The 16,619-nt window shown below is 38.3% G+C and overlaps 2 protein-coding genes across 5 annotated transcripts; one reads left to right on the forward strand and one right to left on the reverse strand.

Annotated features, from left to right (window-relative positions):
- Positions 1-971: 971 nt before the first annotated feature.
- On the forward strand, positions 972-4,601 carry LOC117996502 (MORN repeat-containing protein 3-like). The gene is made up of 5 exons (XM_034984565.2): positions 972-1,194; positions 1,622-1,685; positions 2,165-2,412; positions 3,384-3,571; positions 4,467-4,601. The coding sequence occupies exons 1-5, from the start codon at positions 1,050-1,052 to the stop codon at positions 4,572-4,574; spliced, it is 753 nt and encodes a 250-aa protein (XP_034840456.1). The 5' UTR covers positions 972-1,049; the 3' UTR covers positions 4,575-4,601.
- On the reverse strand, positions 4,561-16,314 carry Orai (calcium release-activated calcium channel protein orai). Of its 4 annotated transcripts, none has more exons than XM_034984563.2 (4): positions 16,122-16,314; positions 12,474-12,561; positions 10,155-10,304; positions 4,561-9,336 (listed from the first exon to the last, which is right to left on the reverse strand). In XM_034984563.2, the coding sequence occupies exons 3-4, from the start codon at positions 10,290-10,292 to the stop codon at positions 8,806-8,808; spliced, it is 669 nt and encodes a 222-aa protein (XP_034840454.1). In that variant the 5' UTR covers positions 10,293-10,304; positions 12,474-12,561; positions 16,122-16,314; the 3' UTR covers positions 4,561-8,805. The 4 variants fall into 4 exon arrangements, with proteins under 4 accessions (XP_034840454.1, XP_034840453.1, XP_034840455.1 ...); XM_034984562.2 differs by having other exon boundaries at positions 16,036-16,314; XM_034984564.2 differs by lacking the exon at positions 12,474-12,561.
- Between the last annotated feature and the right edge of the window lie 305 nt (positions 16,315-16,619).

A 16,619-nucleotide genomic window follows, 5' to 3' on the forward strand; every position in this document is an offset into this window, starting at 1 on the left:
GCCAGTGATCAACATACACGGACCGCTCTTGCAGTCAGAGTCAACAGCTTGAAGCTGCCATCAAGCAGTTAGCTTAACTGCTCGATGGCAGTTTCAAGCTCCAAGCAATTTCAATGCGGGTGGGAAGCGTGCGCGACGCGGAATGAGGAGCGCGGGCGGAGGTAACTGCGCGAGAGCGGTCGACAGCTCGAGCAGTCAGTGTATGCCTGGCGACTGCTTGACCGCCCAACCGCCCGAAGCAGTTGCGTACGTACGTAGAAGTCTAGTTCAATACGCAGTCGCAGCTTGAAGCAGTCCATCCTGACTGCTTCAAGCTGTCCGTGTATGGCTGGTCTTAAAGCCAATAATTGAGTTATTTCTTCTTCATAGTATATTTCTTCTTCTTAGTTCCGTACCCGACGGGTGCCAACGCCTATTACTAAGCATCCGCTGTACATCCGTCCAGCTATCAACGGGCTGTATCACGTGTATATTAGCCATGTTAAATGACTAATATTCCCCTTTCCTTTCCTTTCCAACTAAGCTTCCAGCTTCTCTAGGACGACAATAGTGCAACGGGCGGGGTTTGAACCGCCGACCTTTCGGTTTTCTGTCGACTCCTTGGTAGATAGTTGAAATTTTCACAGAAAGTGTAGTTCTATTGCCGCTATAACAACAAATAATAAAAATTTCAAAATGGCCGCGAAAGGCCCGAACACATCGTATGCGAGTCAGGCTCGCCGATTATTTTTTGGTTATTCAAAATATACTTTGTAGTTAACCGCTTTATAAAAATAGGACGGCAGCTTAGTTCATTCTGACTATTGCCTCATGCAGCCACGGCAATGTCGGTACTTGGTAGGGCGACTAAAATCAGGAATATACAACTCTTTAGGTAGGTAGGTAGTATAAGTATAAAATAGTTGGCAAAGAGTATATAGTTGGTTTTCGACGAACTGACATTTTAGCAAAGAGTATGTAATCACTACAATTTTAGGATCCATGACAATAGTATTTTTTTAATCATTTTATATAATACAAACACAGCCAAATTAAATATTTTACAAATAATGCCCTTTTATCGTAACCCGAGAACTTTTACACCTCTATCGACAGTAGCCGAGAAGAAATCTGTAAAGAACGGAGTGCACCACGCTATATTCACTTCTAGGTTCGATAAATACGTAGGAGACTGGAAGAACGATTTAAAAGAAGGTTTTTATTGCTTTCTCGGGATTAGAATTTCTAAGCTGCTTATACTGAAATTTCATCAAGATCGGTTTAGCATTTGAACCCTGAAAAGGTAACAGAGACTTTCGGATTATTAGTAGACTAGCTGATGCTCGCGACTTCGTCCGCGTGGACTACATAAATTTCAAACCCCTTAACCCACTTAGGGTTGGAATTTCGAAAAATCCTTTCCTAGTGGATACCTAGTCTTTACAAAGAACACACCCTCCAAATAAGACCAGCGGTTTAGGCTGTGCGTTAATATATAAGTCGGTCAGTCCGGACTTTGAATTTTATATATACAAATCTTTGATACAGATATGGGTCCACTTATTCAACATCCGTGTCGCGTATCTACTGTTAACACTTAGATAACTGTTTAGTCATTAATAATTTTCTTAATGATAAACAGGTAAAGGATTGTTTTTAACATTTACTGGAAAATTATATGAAGGAGACTGGCACAAGGGATTTAGGTAAGATCAAGGTAGCCCTAAAGAACTATTACTAATTTAGGCATAGGCCTACATTTATTTTTGATGTAGGTACTACTTATACTATCAGATATAAGTCCTGCTAATGCGCGTGGCCGCCATTTTAGTGACGTCAGTAGGTACTAGACTGAAGCATAGACTACTAAGGTAATGTAATATAGGGCCTGAAGTTTCGAGCTGATGGTAGGTAGGTATATTTTTATTTCGGCTGACGTCAAAATGACGTCATTTCGATGCTAATGAGGCATGGTTCCAGCGCAATAGCAATTTGCGGGACTTATACCTTTAATCTCCTTCGCAAAGGCGTACTACCTACTTTATCTTCTTAAAGACAATAAAATGGTACAATTAATGTGCATCCGGCCTAAGACTAATATAAGTTCCAACATATTCTTATACAATGCAATTAATAGATTTTGCCTAATATACTTAGGTACCTTACCTACTTAAAACAATTCTAGACATGGATTCGGGACGCTAAGTTACAGACTTCCAAATGGCACATTCTATTTGGAGTATCGAGGGGAGTGGGTAAGGGGTAAACCAGAAGGAGTCGGTTGGCGATACTACGAGAACGGCGATATTTACTTCGGCTTCTGGAAGAGAGGCCAGTGGCACGGCTATGGGAAGATGTGGTACCAAAACGGCACATATTACGTTGGGTATTGGAATATGAGCAAAAGGGAGGGACTTGGTATGTTTGTACAAGGTAATTTTTTTTCATGCATAGATAATTATACTTAGTTGTATGGGAGCAGTGTGTCGTAGCCCGACTGTACAAAGATCTTCCTCGAAGCGGGTGTAATACTCGGGGCCCAGCTGGTCCGACCGTTGTACCTTAAAACTCATATATCTAACAGTCTACTTCGATTAAAATTTTATGTAAGCATGATGAAGCAAGCTGTGATAGCCTAGTGGGTAGGACGTCCGCCTTCTAATCGGAGGTCAGGGGGTCGATCTCGGGCACGCACCTCTAACTTTTCGGAGTTATGTGCGTTTTAAGTAATTAAATATCACTTGCTTTAGCGGTGAAGGAAAACATCGCGAGAAAACCTGCATGCCGGAGAGTTCTTCATAATGTTCTCAAAGGAGTGTGAAGTCTACCAATCCGCATATGGCCAGCGTGGTAGACTATGGGCAAAAACCCTTCTCACTCCAAGAGGAGAGCCGTGCTCTGTAGTGAGCCGGCGATGGGTTGATCATGATGATGATGATGAAGCATGATTCACGCTGCGTGTTCTAAGTACTTTCACTTCAGATTGAAGATATCCGTGATGCCGTCTATAGGTACTTACCTACGCGACAGATCGAGATGGCAATAGGGGTGGGGACGGCCCGCACAGCCCACGCGCTAACCCAGTGCGGGATAGCGCGGGTGTGTGGGGCGTCCCCCCGCCTCATACCCCTATCCTGGTATCGTTGTGAGTTGCTTTCTGCCGGCCGACTGCAGTCGGGCAGTTCTAGAAGGTACAGTCAGTGCATGGTAAGTGCATCATCATCCTTTCATAGCTATGGTACGTTTTGGACCCTTGACACAACCGGCTTAGAACTTTAATACTTACCTACTATAGAACCGCGAAGTAAAATAAAACTGCCACTTTGCAGTCAGTCTGTCTTGACCTAACAAAAGCATCAAAAAACAAGTTTGAAGTTTGTAATCGTTCTAATAATAACCCACAGAAAATGGAAATCGATACGAGGGTCACTGGGAAAACAATGTAAAGGACGGCTTGGGTCGCTTCTACCACTTGCACACCGGTCAGCTGCAAGAAGGGATTTGGAAACAAGGGGTCTGCATCAAATCCAAGGTCTCCGATATCAGCATACGACAGTTTTGCGATCTACCCACGGAATATCCTATTCCTCCGGTAAATATCTGCATCATATTCCTCACTAGATGATGCCCGCGACTTCGTCCGCGTGGATTTAGGTTTTTAAAAATCCCACGGGAACTCTTTGATTTTCCGGGATCAAAAGTAGCCTATGTCCTTCCCCGGGATGCAAGCTATCTCTGTAACAAATTTCATCAAAATCGGTTGAAGGGATGTGCCGTGAAAAGCTAGCAGACAGACAGAGACACTTTCGCATTTATAATATTAGTGTGGGTTAGTATGGATTGAGAGTCATGTCATGACTCTTATCATGGCCATTTATCACATACAATGGTGGGATTTTCTTGGGACAATAATAATTCAGTAAGCTCCGATATTGACTCGTACCTAAGACTTGATAAAGATTTCGTGCCGGCTGAAATCTGTAGAGAAGAGCAGCAGATTTTTCTGCATTAATCTGTCTCAGCATTTCTCGGTTTAATTCCGTCTAGTTTGAGGTAAGTCTAAGGTTAAACCTCGTATATCCAGGCAACATTTGAAGCACATGTTGCTTACTCATCAATCATCATGTTAATCGGCAACGAGCAACTTTTGTTGTCATTGGCAACGTCATGCGTTGTTGTATACGTTGTCGTTCATTTTGAACAACGCGTGTTGCGCGTCTATTGTTGCCTAGTGGATACGAGGCTTTATATTACTTCACCCTATAATGGCGGTTAGGTACTCATCCGATCCGAGTCCGTGAAAATATGTTCCGAAGTAGTCATAGAACTATTTGTTTGGTAGCTTATGACATAATATGACGTACCTAGTTTTTTTTTATCCGTATTTTCACGGATTCGGATCATCCGATCCGAATCCGTGAAAATACGGATAGTACGTGATCGCTCTTAGGTTTAACGGTTATCATCTAATGATTTTGTTTTTTCAGGAAACACTGAGAAATTCGAAAAGGATTTTAGAAAAAAGTGAAATATGGTTAAAGCAGAAAGTCGGAGAGGCTGATAAATACTTAAAACACTGTATCGATCAAATGTAATGTTTATTTTGGAAAATAAAATCAGATCATTATATTATATTGTGTACAAATAAAATTGTTTTGTCTTAAACGGCCGGTTCACATTATTCTAGTTGCTGGATCCAGTAAGTGCATTCCAGCGTTGATCTGGGATGGATTATGGGACCATCTGAATGATATTGGATTGGGCATCCAGATGGCTAGTTGTACTAAATTAAAAAAAAAAACACCATGCCAGAATACCACCAGCTTGCTTACCGGTTTTATTACACTATGCTGAAAACACAAGGCCGTTGTTTATAAATTTTTCATATTTCAGTAATACAGATGTGCAACTGGAATAATGTGATCCATCCATTAGGTACATTATAAACCTCTATATAAATAGAACTTGAACAGAATTTTATTAGTATGTCATTATCATTATCACAGTAATTAATTATAACGGATTTACTGAGTAACCTTTATAATCTATAATATATAAAAATGAATCACTAAATGTGTTGCTCATCGCAAATCTCGAGAACAGCTGAACCAATTTCGCTAATTCTTTTTTTTTAATATTCCTTGAAGTACGAGGATGGTTCTTATGGAGAGAAAAATTTAATCAGACCTCCCCCTCAATTTTCTAAACTCTACCCGAGCCAAGCCGGGGCGGTTCAGCTAGTTAGTAATAATTGCCCTGGATACGTTAGTCTAAAGCCCTCGGCGAACGTAAGTATACAGGGCCACTAGGTGGAGTTTTACTTGTCGCAAAAATCAAAAACGAGTTCAGACGGCACTCGCTAATCACGTTAGGACGACATGAACATGGGGCATTTACATTTTTCGTAAATATATTTACGCTTAGTCCACATTAGATATTAGTCCAGTCTACTTTTGAACCTAACGACACAAGTACTAGACAGCTAATTCGGTGTCCATTGACAGTTTAGTGGCCTACGCGACTAAATTAATGTAAATCGGGTATTCAATACAGTGGTTTGCATTTCGTACAGGCAAAAATGCACTTACTGTCTACCTTGTCATAAATATGTTTTATAATTATTACTAAACAATATAAAACGAAAAATTCATCGGCTAAACAATTTAGGTTTTTAACAGACCTAAAAGGCTAACTTCCCACATTTTGCTGATTTCGTAACTGACGCATGTCGCGGATTTGAGACGACCGCTCAAAGGTTTGTATTATTTCAGAAACATCACAAACTACCTTACTCCGAGCTAGTACCTACTGATTTCTTGACAGAAAATCGAATATCTATTTTGGTCCGTCCCGGGAATAAAAACCAGGACCTCCTCCGCAGTCGAATATGCTAACCATTAGAGTTCTAATAAATAGACCAAGAGTAGTTTGGATACCTTACGTTTCAGTAATCGACCGCATTAGAACGTATCGTAAGTGTAGGATTTTTTTTACATGCATACGATAGGCCCATTGACGTATTTTTAATTGCGAACATTTGGCGCCATAGGAAATTTGAAATAAAAATAGCAGCGATGGCCGTTGACACGATCTTATTTGAATAATAATGCAATATCTATCCAAGTTGGTTGTCGAATGCATAGGTGCGTATGTATAGGTATGATAAACACATTATGGATATTCATATCCGTTGGTAGGGGTGCCACAAATGTTTCATAATTTTACGGACATAGAGGCCTGTTTATATTATCGATATTATTATCATGCGATATGCGATTTCATTTGAAATGCTGGTAATGTAACTTAGAAGTTAGATCTATCTAATCTAATACTAGATCCTTTTTTAAAGACCTTTCATCCCGTCTCGCGGAATCCACGGGGGACCGGAGGGCTGGCAGTTACCTCGGTCAGCATATTAGTCTGGCCATTCAACGAGGTAACGCTGCCAGCGTTCTGGGCACCCTGCCTCGTTGCGGTGGTTTAGATGATATTTTCGATTTGTAATTTTTATGTTCTAGAATAAACTTAGAAGTTCGAACATTAAAATTTTCTGAAAACCAAGTAGGTATAGTAAGCGACAGGTCGCGCACGTCATCCACGCTATTCCGCACCGGGCTGAGCGGATGAGCGGGGCGTCCCCACGCCAACTGCCATCTCGACCTGTCGCGTACTATACCTATCTGTGATAATAATTATTTGGCACCTACCCTATTTAAATGGTAGGTACTTAAGTACTTGACAAAAATTAACATTTCTTAATTAACATCGCCAAAGTTCACGTTTTCAAAAACCTTACTTTATTTACTGCGCATACTTATTTTAACCGCACCAATAACTACAAGGTCAGTTTATGGAACTGATAACCAGCGGCCGACCATGAACATAATGCTGGTAGGTTCAGTTTTACAAGTCACGATTACTAAGGACTTTGCGAACGACGACTTTATCCCAACCTATGAGCAACGACCGCGAAAAGCGTTATACCCTATCCGCGGCAAGAAGTTAGTATAGCGCTCTCTCTGTTACTAAGGCACGGTTGCATCAGTAAATTTTAACTGACAAGTAACCGTTAAACATGGCGTTACAGAACAAAATGTCAAAGAAAACCATTTTAACGAATGTATGTAACGATACCAAACGGTTTGAAACAACCGAGCCTTAATATCATACAAATGATAGAGGCAAAATCTCAGTGGGCGCTAACCATTTTGTGACACCAACCAATCACAAACGAAAATATGTTTTCTAATTTAATTTCGAATGTTTTTGAAAACATGTTTGTGATTGAAAAAAAATGAAAAAATATTTATTGATTGGTTGATGACTCAAAATGGTTAACGCCCATGGAGATTTTTGACTATACCATTTGTGTTTTACCTATACCACTGGTATGGGATTACAGAGAGAGCGCTGTACTAACTTCTTTCCGCGGATAGGGTATAATAATAATGTCTTCACGACCAAATTGCGGCTTCGCCGGCCAATCTCCATAGATAAGAGATCAGTTATTTGCGCGAGAGATATTATGAAACCATAGTATATTTATTATTACTCTCTCTTAGCTCATTATATTCAGTACTAGGTGATCTCGCGACTTCGTCCACGTGGTAAAAGATTTTTAAAAAATCCACAGGAACTCTTTGATTTTCCGAGATAAAAGTAGCCTATTTCCGGTCCTCGGGATGTAAGATAACAAACATCAAAATCGGTTAAACTGTTGGGCCGTCAAAAGCTAGCAGACAGACAGACATACTTTCGCATTTATAATTTTAGTATTAATAGGAGATGCTATCAATAAACAAAATATAAGTATTTAGTTACAAATAATTTCCTGAATTTCCAATCCTAGTTTGAGCAAATATTATTTTGGGGGTAGCTGTACAAAAACTACAGAAAACGTGCAAATAACATCTAATATTTAAATGTTATAATATTAATTGTTTTTTGAGCCCTTGATTGGCTCATTGTTCACTCTGTAGAAAAAGTTTTCAATTTACCATTGTGAGTCTGAATTCTAAATCTTTAAAGGATTCTTTTTTAAATAAGTACCTAACTTAGAACATAATTACTATACCAAAACTATATTATTTTATTTAAATAATTTGTTAAGTAATTTATTATAAGTCCATTGAAAAATTCAGTCTGTATTTTTTATATTTTGTTACGATTTACGAATGATGACTAATGTACGAGATTCACTTTTGGGTGACATTGATCATATAATGTGGCTAATTCCTTTGTATACAATCTCTAAACTAAACTAAAATGATAAGTCTAAATCTATTGCTATCCCTTTCATAATGTTGCTTGCGGAAAAGGATAGCACTAGATTTAGACCTGTTAATTTAGTTTAGTTTAGAGATTGTGTACAAGAGAATTGGCCCCATTGATATCCTTATAAAACACTTTTGCTAAACCAAAAAAGTTGACGTAGGAACTCGTTATGTATATATACCTATTAAGATACAAATATTCCAATTTCATTATCTTACTTACTTATTTTCGTAAAAAAACAAGCATTTGCATTTTTGGTAAAAATGAAATGGTGGAATCCATATTCGAGTTAGAAAATCAATTCATTATGGTATAATACCTCCGTGACAATAATATCCATTGAATTGCAGTGCAAATTCACAATAACACCCGATAATTACTAAGTACTTAACATTTAATTATAAATACACCACTAAATTAAATATCTTTAAAACGCAGATATACAATGGTTACTGCTCAAAACATGATTATTACCTTAATAAACAAAGGAAGTATTTTAACATTCGGATTAAAGTTGCAACAATCCAAAAGGGTAACAACCTTAAATAATAATCATACTATCCTACTCTGGTCTAAAAGCGTGAGATTGTTCATCCGGGAATCGTGATCATCCATCTCTATCTGCTCTTTTAGTAGTTCCAATTCTTTTATACCCGTCACCGTAACTTCATACTTGTGAGTCGCTAAGGACATATAAAAATGTATTGCGAACGCCAAAAATACTATCATAACTGGTATTAAGACAACACAGGCGGACCAGGCGGCCGTTTCACTTAAATCATAGAATTTTACCCAGCATAAAATGGCTATTTCTACTAGGAACAGAATGAGACCTAGCAAAGTTGAAAACGCCCATGCTATTTCGATGTACCAATGCAACCTCTCGTGTGGAGATTCATGGACTAGTGATATACTGTGGAGGTTGCCCACTGCTTCTATATTGGGTAGGATACATGTGCTTATCATTAGGGCCAACATGTGAACGGCTACTAATAATGTGGTACACACTGTGAATGCTACGAGCATCGCTGGAGGCACTTTCGTATCATTGGGCGGATTCAATTGTACTTCAACCATCGCTACCTGTAAAGGAAAACGTTTTCGATTATATTTTTGGCAGACACTTGTAATTTTAGGCTAGAGACACACATTCATCGGAATTGTAAAAAAAATGTTAGTTATCCCTCTCCATAATATCTGCGCAGTCAAGACGCCACAGATAAATAAAATATTCGCCGCAAATATGGCTTTTCACCAGCCAGTGATATCACCAGCACCACATAGCCTTAGATTGAAAATACTTATAATATAGAGAATACTTTGACTTTGCTCAGACTTTGCTTTAGAGTTAAACAGGTATAGGTATAATATGTTCTGGTATAATTTTGTTTCATTTTAACTAGAAGTAAAGCCTTAAGCTTCCATGACCAGATGATGGCAATTTTCGCAATACATTCTAAACAAACTCAATAATATTGTTGATAAAAAGTTGCCAAAATAAAAAATCACCAGCTATCGTAATCAGATAGATTGTATCTCCTTCCTTATCAAATTCAATAATTTGTCTATACAAGTTTATGTGACGGAATTGTAGACATACTTGTAACTAGCTGATGTGCGCAACGTCGTCCGGGTGGATTTGAGTTTTTGAGATTTTCCGGGATAAAAATAGGCTATGTCTAGGCTTTAACTATACGCATGCAAAAATCACGTCGATCCATTAATCCGTTGCAACGTGATTAAAGGACAAACCAACAAAGAAACGCACTTTCGAATTTATAATATGGATGGTTATCAATACCTATTGATCGGACAGAGAAGTTGAAAAATGTGCAAGTATTTAGCAATATCACAGAAGTGTAATCTCAGCCTTAGTTATAATTTATCAACAAACTACTCACCATAGCAAAGCCTGACAATAGCGCAGACGTTTTGCTAGAAGCCTTGAGTTTGGCACGGCTGAGTTGCAATTTTCGCCATGACAAATACGCTGGTGTGTGCAACGCATCTGCGGACTGGATGGGTGTTTCACCGGACATCACGCACTTGTGCTGTTACATCAAACATAAACACAGCTTATTTATACAAGTAAGGATATTTTTATAAAGCACAGCCCAAAGCAGTGAAAAAGAAAATTTTTATGAAGCTCCTAAGGTAACCATAGCCACCTCCAGAAGTCAAAGATTTTTCCTTAGCTGACTGAAAAGGTAAGCAAATCGCAGAACACTTCCCGGATAAAAGCATAATTACGCGCTTTGCCCGCCGACACGGCGCGCCTAAGGGCCAACCCGTACTACAGACAGAAAGGAGTCGAGTAGAGTTTTTCTGATAAACTTAGTGCAGCCCAGCTGGGAGCTGGTGCGTGCGTGGGGCGGCCAGTAGGTGCGATGACATACTCTCCAACCGGCCCTCGATTAGGACGCGTCCGAGCGTCTTCTCTATTAGCATAGCTATTAGCCAGACTAATTGGTTTATTAAAAGTGCGTAATTTGCGTGGGTATTTAGGAAGCCATTTTATTGGCATAAGTTTCCCGAAATTTCAAATATCACTGATTCGTTATATAATACCATCACTGTTACTTAATATAATATTATATACAAAACTTATTTTATGTACATTTTTTTAGTATACATGCACAGTTATGTACTTACATTTAAATATATAGACTCAGCTAAATTGTAAGTCACTGTGCTACCATTAGAAACAGCTAACAAACTGAACTACTAAGTGACTACAAAATGTAAAGCAAATTATTTCAAGGTGGTAATAAAAATGCAAATTTAACAATGATAAAATACCTACCTACCTTTTTAAATAACAGTTTCACTACAGAACGAGTTATTTTTGTTATGTTAGATGTTGTATTATTATTTATTAGTAAAATTAAATGAAACATACATATTAAGTATGATTTAGAAGTTTTATGTACTCAACATTAATGAATGGTGCTAATTTGATTGTACGAAATTTCTACTCAGTTCGCGAACGCGTCGCGGTTGGGTTCCCGAGCCCCTGTGAAAAAGGACCTCGGATGGGTTCGAAACTATTCGGGCTAGCGTCGACTAAATACGTGAGTAAAGCTGGTTTCTCCTACATTTATAATGGAAATCACTCACGATAGTTTAAACGCTAAAATACATTACTTAAAGAAATTTAAAATTAAAAAAAAGATGAGCTGTCCTGTTGTGTGAGCAACTTTGTGAATAGGATACCACTACTTTTAGATTGGTCAATTTAGTTTTATTTTGTGTACAACCCCAAGGCACACATTATTGTAATAAAAACAGAATATTAACACAGAGTCACAGAGCAAGTTAGAGGAAGACAGATTTAGCAAGAATAACAAAGCAAAACACAAAAAGTGGGCACAAATTATAAGTAAATTGTCAAAAGCACAAAGCAAATCAAAAAATGGGCAATAATTCAAAGTAAATTGTCAAAGTTTATATTCCATATAAATAATGTGAAGAAAAAAAATTGGTAGATTAAAAACAAAAGTACCACTTACTTAATGTATGTACTTAGTAAAGATATTTTTATGGAACATCTACCATGAAGATTTACTTGAATGTGAAAAGGGTTTAAACATTTATGTATGCAACCTGGCATACCTAAAAGTCCACCATTTGGAACAAACCTCGTTTTGGCGGCCAGTGATAAAACATGTGTCAATCGACGCAGTAAAAATTGTTAATGCCTTAATTTCACAGCTTTAAACTCAAATATCTTAGAAAGTATATCACTTACGACTATCCGAACATGACTTTCGACTAGTTTCGAACCCATCCGGGGTCCTTTCGCGGAGTCAGTTCGCGCACACGTTACGGTTGAGGACTGCGCGCCGCACGCGCCGCTGCCCGCACAGCCGCAGTTTCAACCACGACGCGTGCGCGAACTGAATCCCTTTGAAAAAGGACCCCAAATGGGTTCGAAACTAGTTGAGCTAACGTCGACTAAACACGTGAGTAAAGCCGGGTGTGAGATATGTATAGTGAAATGAGGTTTTTTTAAAAAAATGGCGGATATGTAGGTATGCAAACTAGGTTCAATGCCCTTTAAACTATAAACTAAAAAAATGTAAAACTTTTCACATATAACAATAAGCAAGAATTATTTAAGGAGGTATCTACATTGATTTATTTTTATTTATACAATGAAAACTAATGGAACTGCATGACGGAAGCCCTTTTGCCCCTGTTATCTCTGATCATAAACTCACATTGACTCAAAAACACTTGGATTCCGCCCGGAGTTTGTGCAGGATAAACTGAATTTAAGGCTTCTCTAAAGACCTGTCATCAATTCCACTAAGAAAACAATAAATTAGCTTAAAAAGATAATAATTGTTATGTAAAATTAATAATAGTAGACACAATAAAATTCCAAATTTATTAATGTGTATAGTTATGCAAATAGATCACATATAACATGCATCAATTGATTGCAAGTGTAAATAAAACACATTGCAATATTAAGAGCGAACCAAAATTGTATAAAATGTATACAAAATAATGACAGACCATATAAAATTTACCAACTTTTATTAGTATCAATAGCTTGCTTTAACTATGTATTTTCATAGTTAGCAAGAACCATGAAAGTAAAGTGGTGTGATCATGGTAGCATCATCTGTATTTACATTGTTTTGTATGTTGAGAAACAAAAAGTTAACATTTTATATTCTTAATTTTTTGCAGCCAGTACAATATTGAAAGAAACTGAATTGATACAAAATCAGTTCCTCAAATAAATTAGTTTTATTTGAATTAAGTAAATACATAGAAAATTTAAAACGGCAAGTTTGTCATATTATATTAGAAATTGTCCCAATCAAGCAGCAATTTTTATTTTTATTTTATTCGTAACAAATATTATATCGTATTATTCGCAATTATGGTAACACTAGTCTTTGACAAAATGTACTTATATTTTATACATAATAATAGTTTATTAATAGTAAAGAAAAACTTACTACTCTAAAATTTTTAATAATAAATTACCTACTATTTCAATAAGATTTTGGTTCACTGCAGCACTGAAAGTTTTACTGAGCATAAATAAAACAGAGTGTAACAAATGCAACAATACAAATTAATTTTAAAAATATTGCACAGTAGTTTGTACTCGCTGATTAATGAGATAAATAGCAACGAACGTCTAATTAATTACAAAGCGATTTGCTGCTAGTATAAAGGTTCGTACGCATCTGAGCGGCGCGGCGCGGCGCTTCAGTGAGCTTCACGTCGCGGCACAGAGCTTCAAAATATCATTTCTATCATTTTGTATGGCGCATATCGCACTAGAGCGGCGCGGCGCGGCGCTTCACCGCGCGTTGCCGCGCGGCACGGCTGGAGAGAATATTTTGAAGCGCACCGAAGCGACGCGCAGTGCAGTGACGCTAGTGCGACATACCCAGCGGCGCGGCGCGGCGCTTCAGTATGCGTACGTCGCTCGAATAAGATACACGCGCATCTTGTTAGGTATTTAAAGTACAGGCAAGAATCGGCAAGATAGACCTCAAAATAAATAACGTAGGTTTAATTTTTGACACATGACGTGTTCCTCATGCTCTTAGAAGTATATCCTCAAAGGTCCCAACCCCTAGGATGTCGGCTTCCCCCCTTCCCAGTGTCTAAATGTATAAATGTCTCTCCGAGCGTTATGAGAAAACATCAATGGTAAAAATAATCCTGATTAAATAACTATAATATATTATGTACATATTATACCTACCTACTTCATCTAGGTAGAATTAATAGTTTCGGAAATATGCCTACCTATTGTTGTACTTGTGTTTATATTATACTAGCTTATGCCCGCGACGTCGTCCGCGTGGACTACACAAATCTCTAACCCCTATTTTACCCCCTTAGGGGTTGAATTTTCATAAATCCCTTTTTAGCGGTTGTCTACGTCATATTAGCTAGTTAGCTAGCCAGCATGCCAAATTTCAGCCCGATCCGTCAAGTAGTTTGAGCTGTGCGTTGATAGATCAGTCAGTCAGTCACCTTTTTCTTTTATATAGGTATTTAGATATAATATGTACCTGTGTTTACCTGCCTATTTTATATATTCTATTGCACATAAAACAAAGACATTTTGCGAAAATGCTTTTTCTAATGTAATTTCCACAGAACCTAAGGGACTAGCTGATGCCCGCAACTTCGTTCGCGTAGATATAGGTTTTTTAAAAATCCCGTGGAACCTTTTTGATTTTCGGGATAAAACTAGCCTATGTGTAGGCACACATAGGCTACTTTTATCCTACAGGGTATAATCTATCTCAGGTATATAGGTACGAGTAGGTAATTCCCGGAAATGTGCTCACCTATAGAAAAATCTAAATCCACGCGGACGAAGTCGCAGGCATCATCTAGTTGCATTTTTTTTTTAGATTTTTAATCCCGTGTGAACTCTTTGATTTTCCGGGATAAAAAGTTGCCTACCTCTGTCAATTCCCGGAATGCAAGCTACCTCTGGTCCAAACTTCATATAAATGGGCCTTTAACAATCCCGTGGAAATTCTTTCATTTTCCAGGATAAAAAGTAGCCTGTCCTTCCCCGGGATGTAATTCAACTTTGTACCAAATTTCATCAAATTCGGTTAAGCTGTTGAGCCGTGAAAAGCTAGTAGATAGACAGACAAATACACTTTTGCGTTGATAATAATATAAGTATGGATATGCATAAATATTTTTTTATAATTTCCATAAAAACTATCATCATCATCATCATCATCAACCGATAGATATGTCCACTGCTGGACATAGGTTTCTTGTAGGATTATATTACCGACCTGTGTGGTATACCTATTGTTTCTAATGTAATTTCCACAAAAACTATTAGGCAATCGCATAAAGAATTTTGTCTTCGACATTCTGAAGTAAATGTGAAATGGTACAGAGTCATTAAGAAGGCGAGGAAACAAAATGTGATATCCTTCTTGATAGCGTGACTTTGGTATGTCAGCAATCCATTTCTTCTTCTTTTTTAGGGTTCCGTACCTCAAAAGGAAAAACGGAACTCTTATAGGATCACTTTGTTGTCTGTCTGTCTGTCTGTCTGTCTGTCTGTCTGTCTGTCTGTCTGTCTGTCTGTCTGTCTGTCTGTCTGTCTGTCTGTCCGTCTGTCTGTCAAGAAACCTACAGGGTAGGTACTTCCCGTTGACCTAGAATCATGAAATTTGGCAGGTAGGTAGATCTTATAGCTGACATTTGGGGAAAAATCTGAAAACCGTGAATTTAGGGTTAGATCACACAAAAAAAATTAAATTGTGGTCATGAACTAATATTTTAGATTAGTATTTTCAACTTTCGAAGTGAGTGACTATACCAAGTGGGGTATCATATGAAAGGTCTTCACCTGTACATTCTAAAACAGATTTTTATTTATTTTTATGCATCATAGTTTTTGAATTATCGAAATCATACGACTGTAGTACGGAACCCTCATTGCGCGAGCCTGACTCGCACTTGGCCGGTTTTTTCTCTTCGATAATTCGTTCTTCTTCTGCACAACAAAGAAATAATAATCAAATCCTCTTCACTGTCGCTCATCTTGCGACGTTGTTGCTCGTACGCGAACGGGTGTAGAAGTGACGCGCAAGTGACGCGAGCTGCCGCGTACTGCAGTTGTAGTGCGGTAGGCACCGTCGAGCGGCCTGAGGTGAAGCGTTCTGCAGTCGGACTGAAGCGCCGCGCCGCGCCGCTCAGGTGCGTACGAACCTTAAAACAACTTGGTCACTTGACAAAATAGCTGGAAGTATTAAAATGATGGCATACCTTCGTCAGATTTGGACACCAGCTATTTGAGTGACTGTATCGAGTGTTCTGATGCCCGACAGTACTGGCTGACCAAACCGACATACCTAAACAAATGGCACGACAGTCCTTCGGAGTTCGGAATAGGGGACGAGGTCACTAGCTTGCGGGCTTATATTATCTTCCATATGCGGACCATATGCTTATTTAGAATCACACAAATGGGAAAATAACACTACCTACCATAGAACAAAATTAATAAAAACTAGAACATTTTGCTGAAAAGTGAAAACATCAAAAATAAGCTCAAAGTGACGTAAGCAACAGACAAAAAACGTCATTGACAATGACAATGACATTGATATGACAAATAATTGACGTTTGTGGATGACACGTCACGTGACAAACGAGCAATCGACACAATTATGGTACAGATATCCAAACTATATACAGTTCCGGCTCACGCTCCGGATTCATTCCGGTTCAGTTTACGACGGAAATGCTCAAATTTTATGTTATACTAACTTACGCTCGCAACTGCGTCCGCATGCACTACACAAATTTCAAACCCCTATTCCACCCCTTTAGGGGTTCAATTTTCAAAA

The sequence above is a fragment of the Maniola hyperantus genome, chromosome 3 (genome assembly GCF_902806685.2).
Source record: "Maniola hyperantus chromosome 3, iAphHyp1.2, whole genome shotgun sequence".
Classification (NCBI taxonomy): domain Eukaryota; kingdom Metazoa; phylum Arthropoda; class Insecta; order Lepidoptera; family Nymphalidae; genus Maniola; species Maniola hyperantus.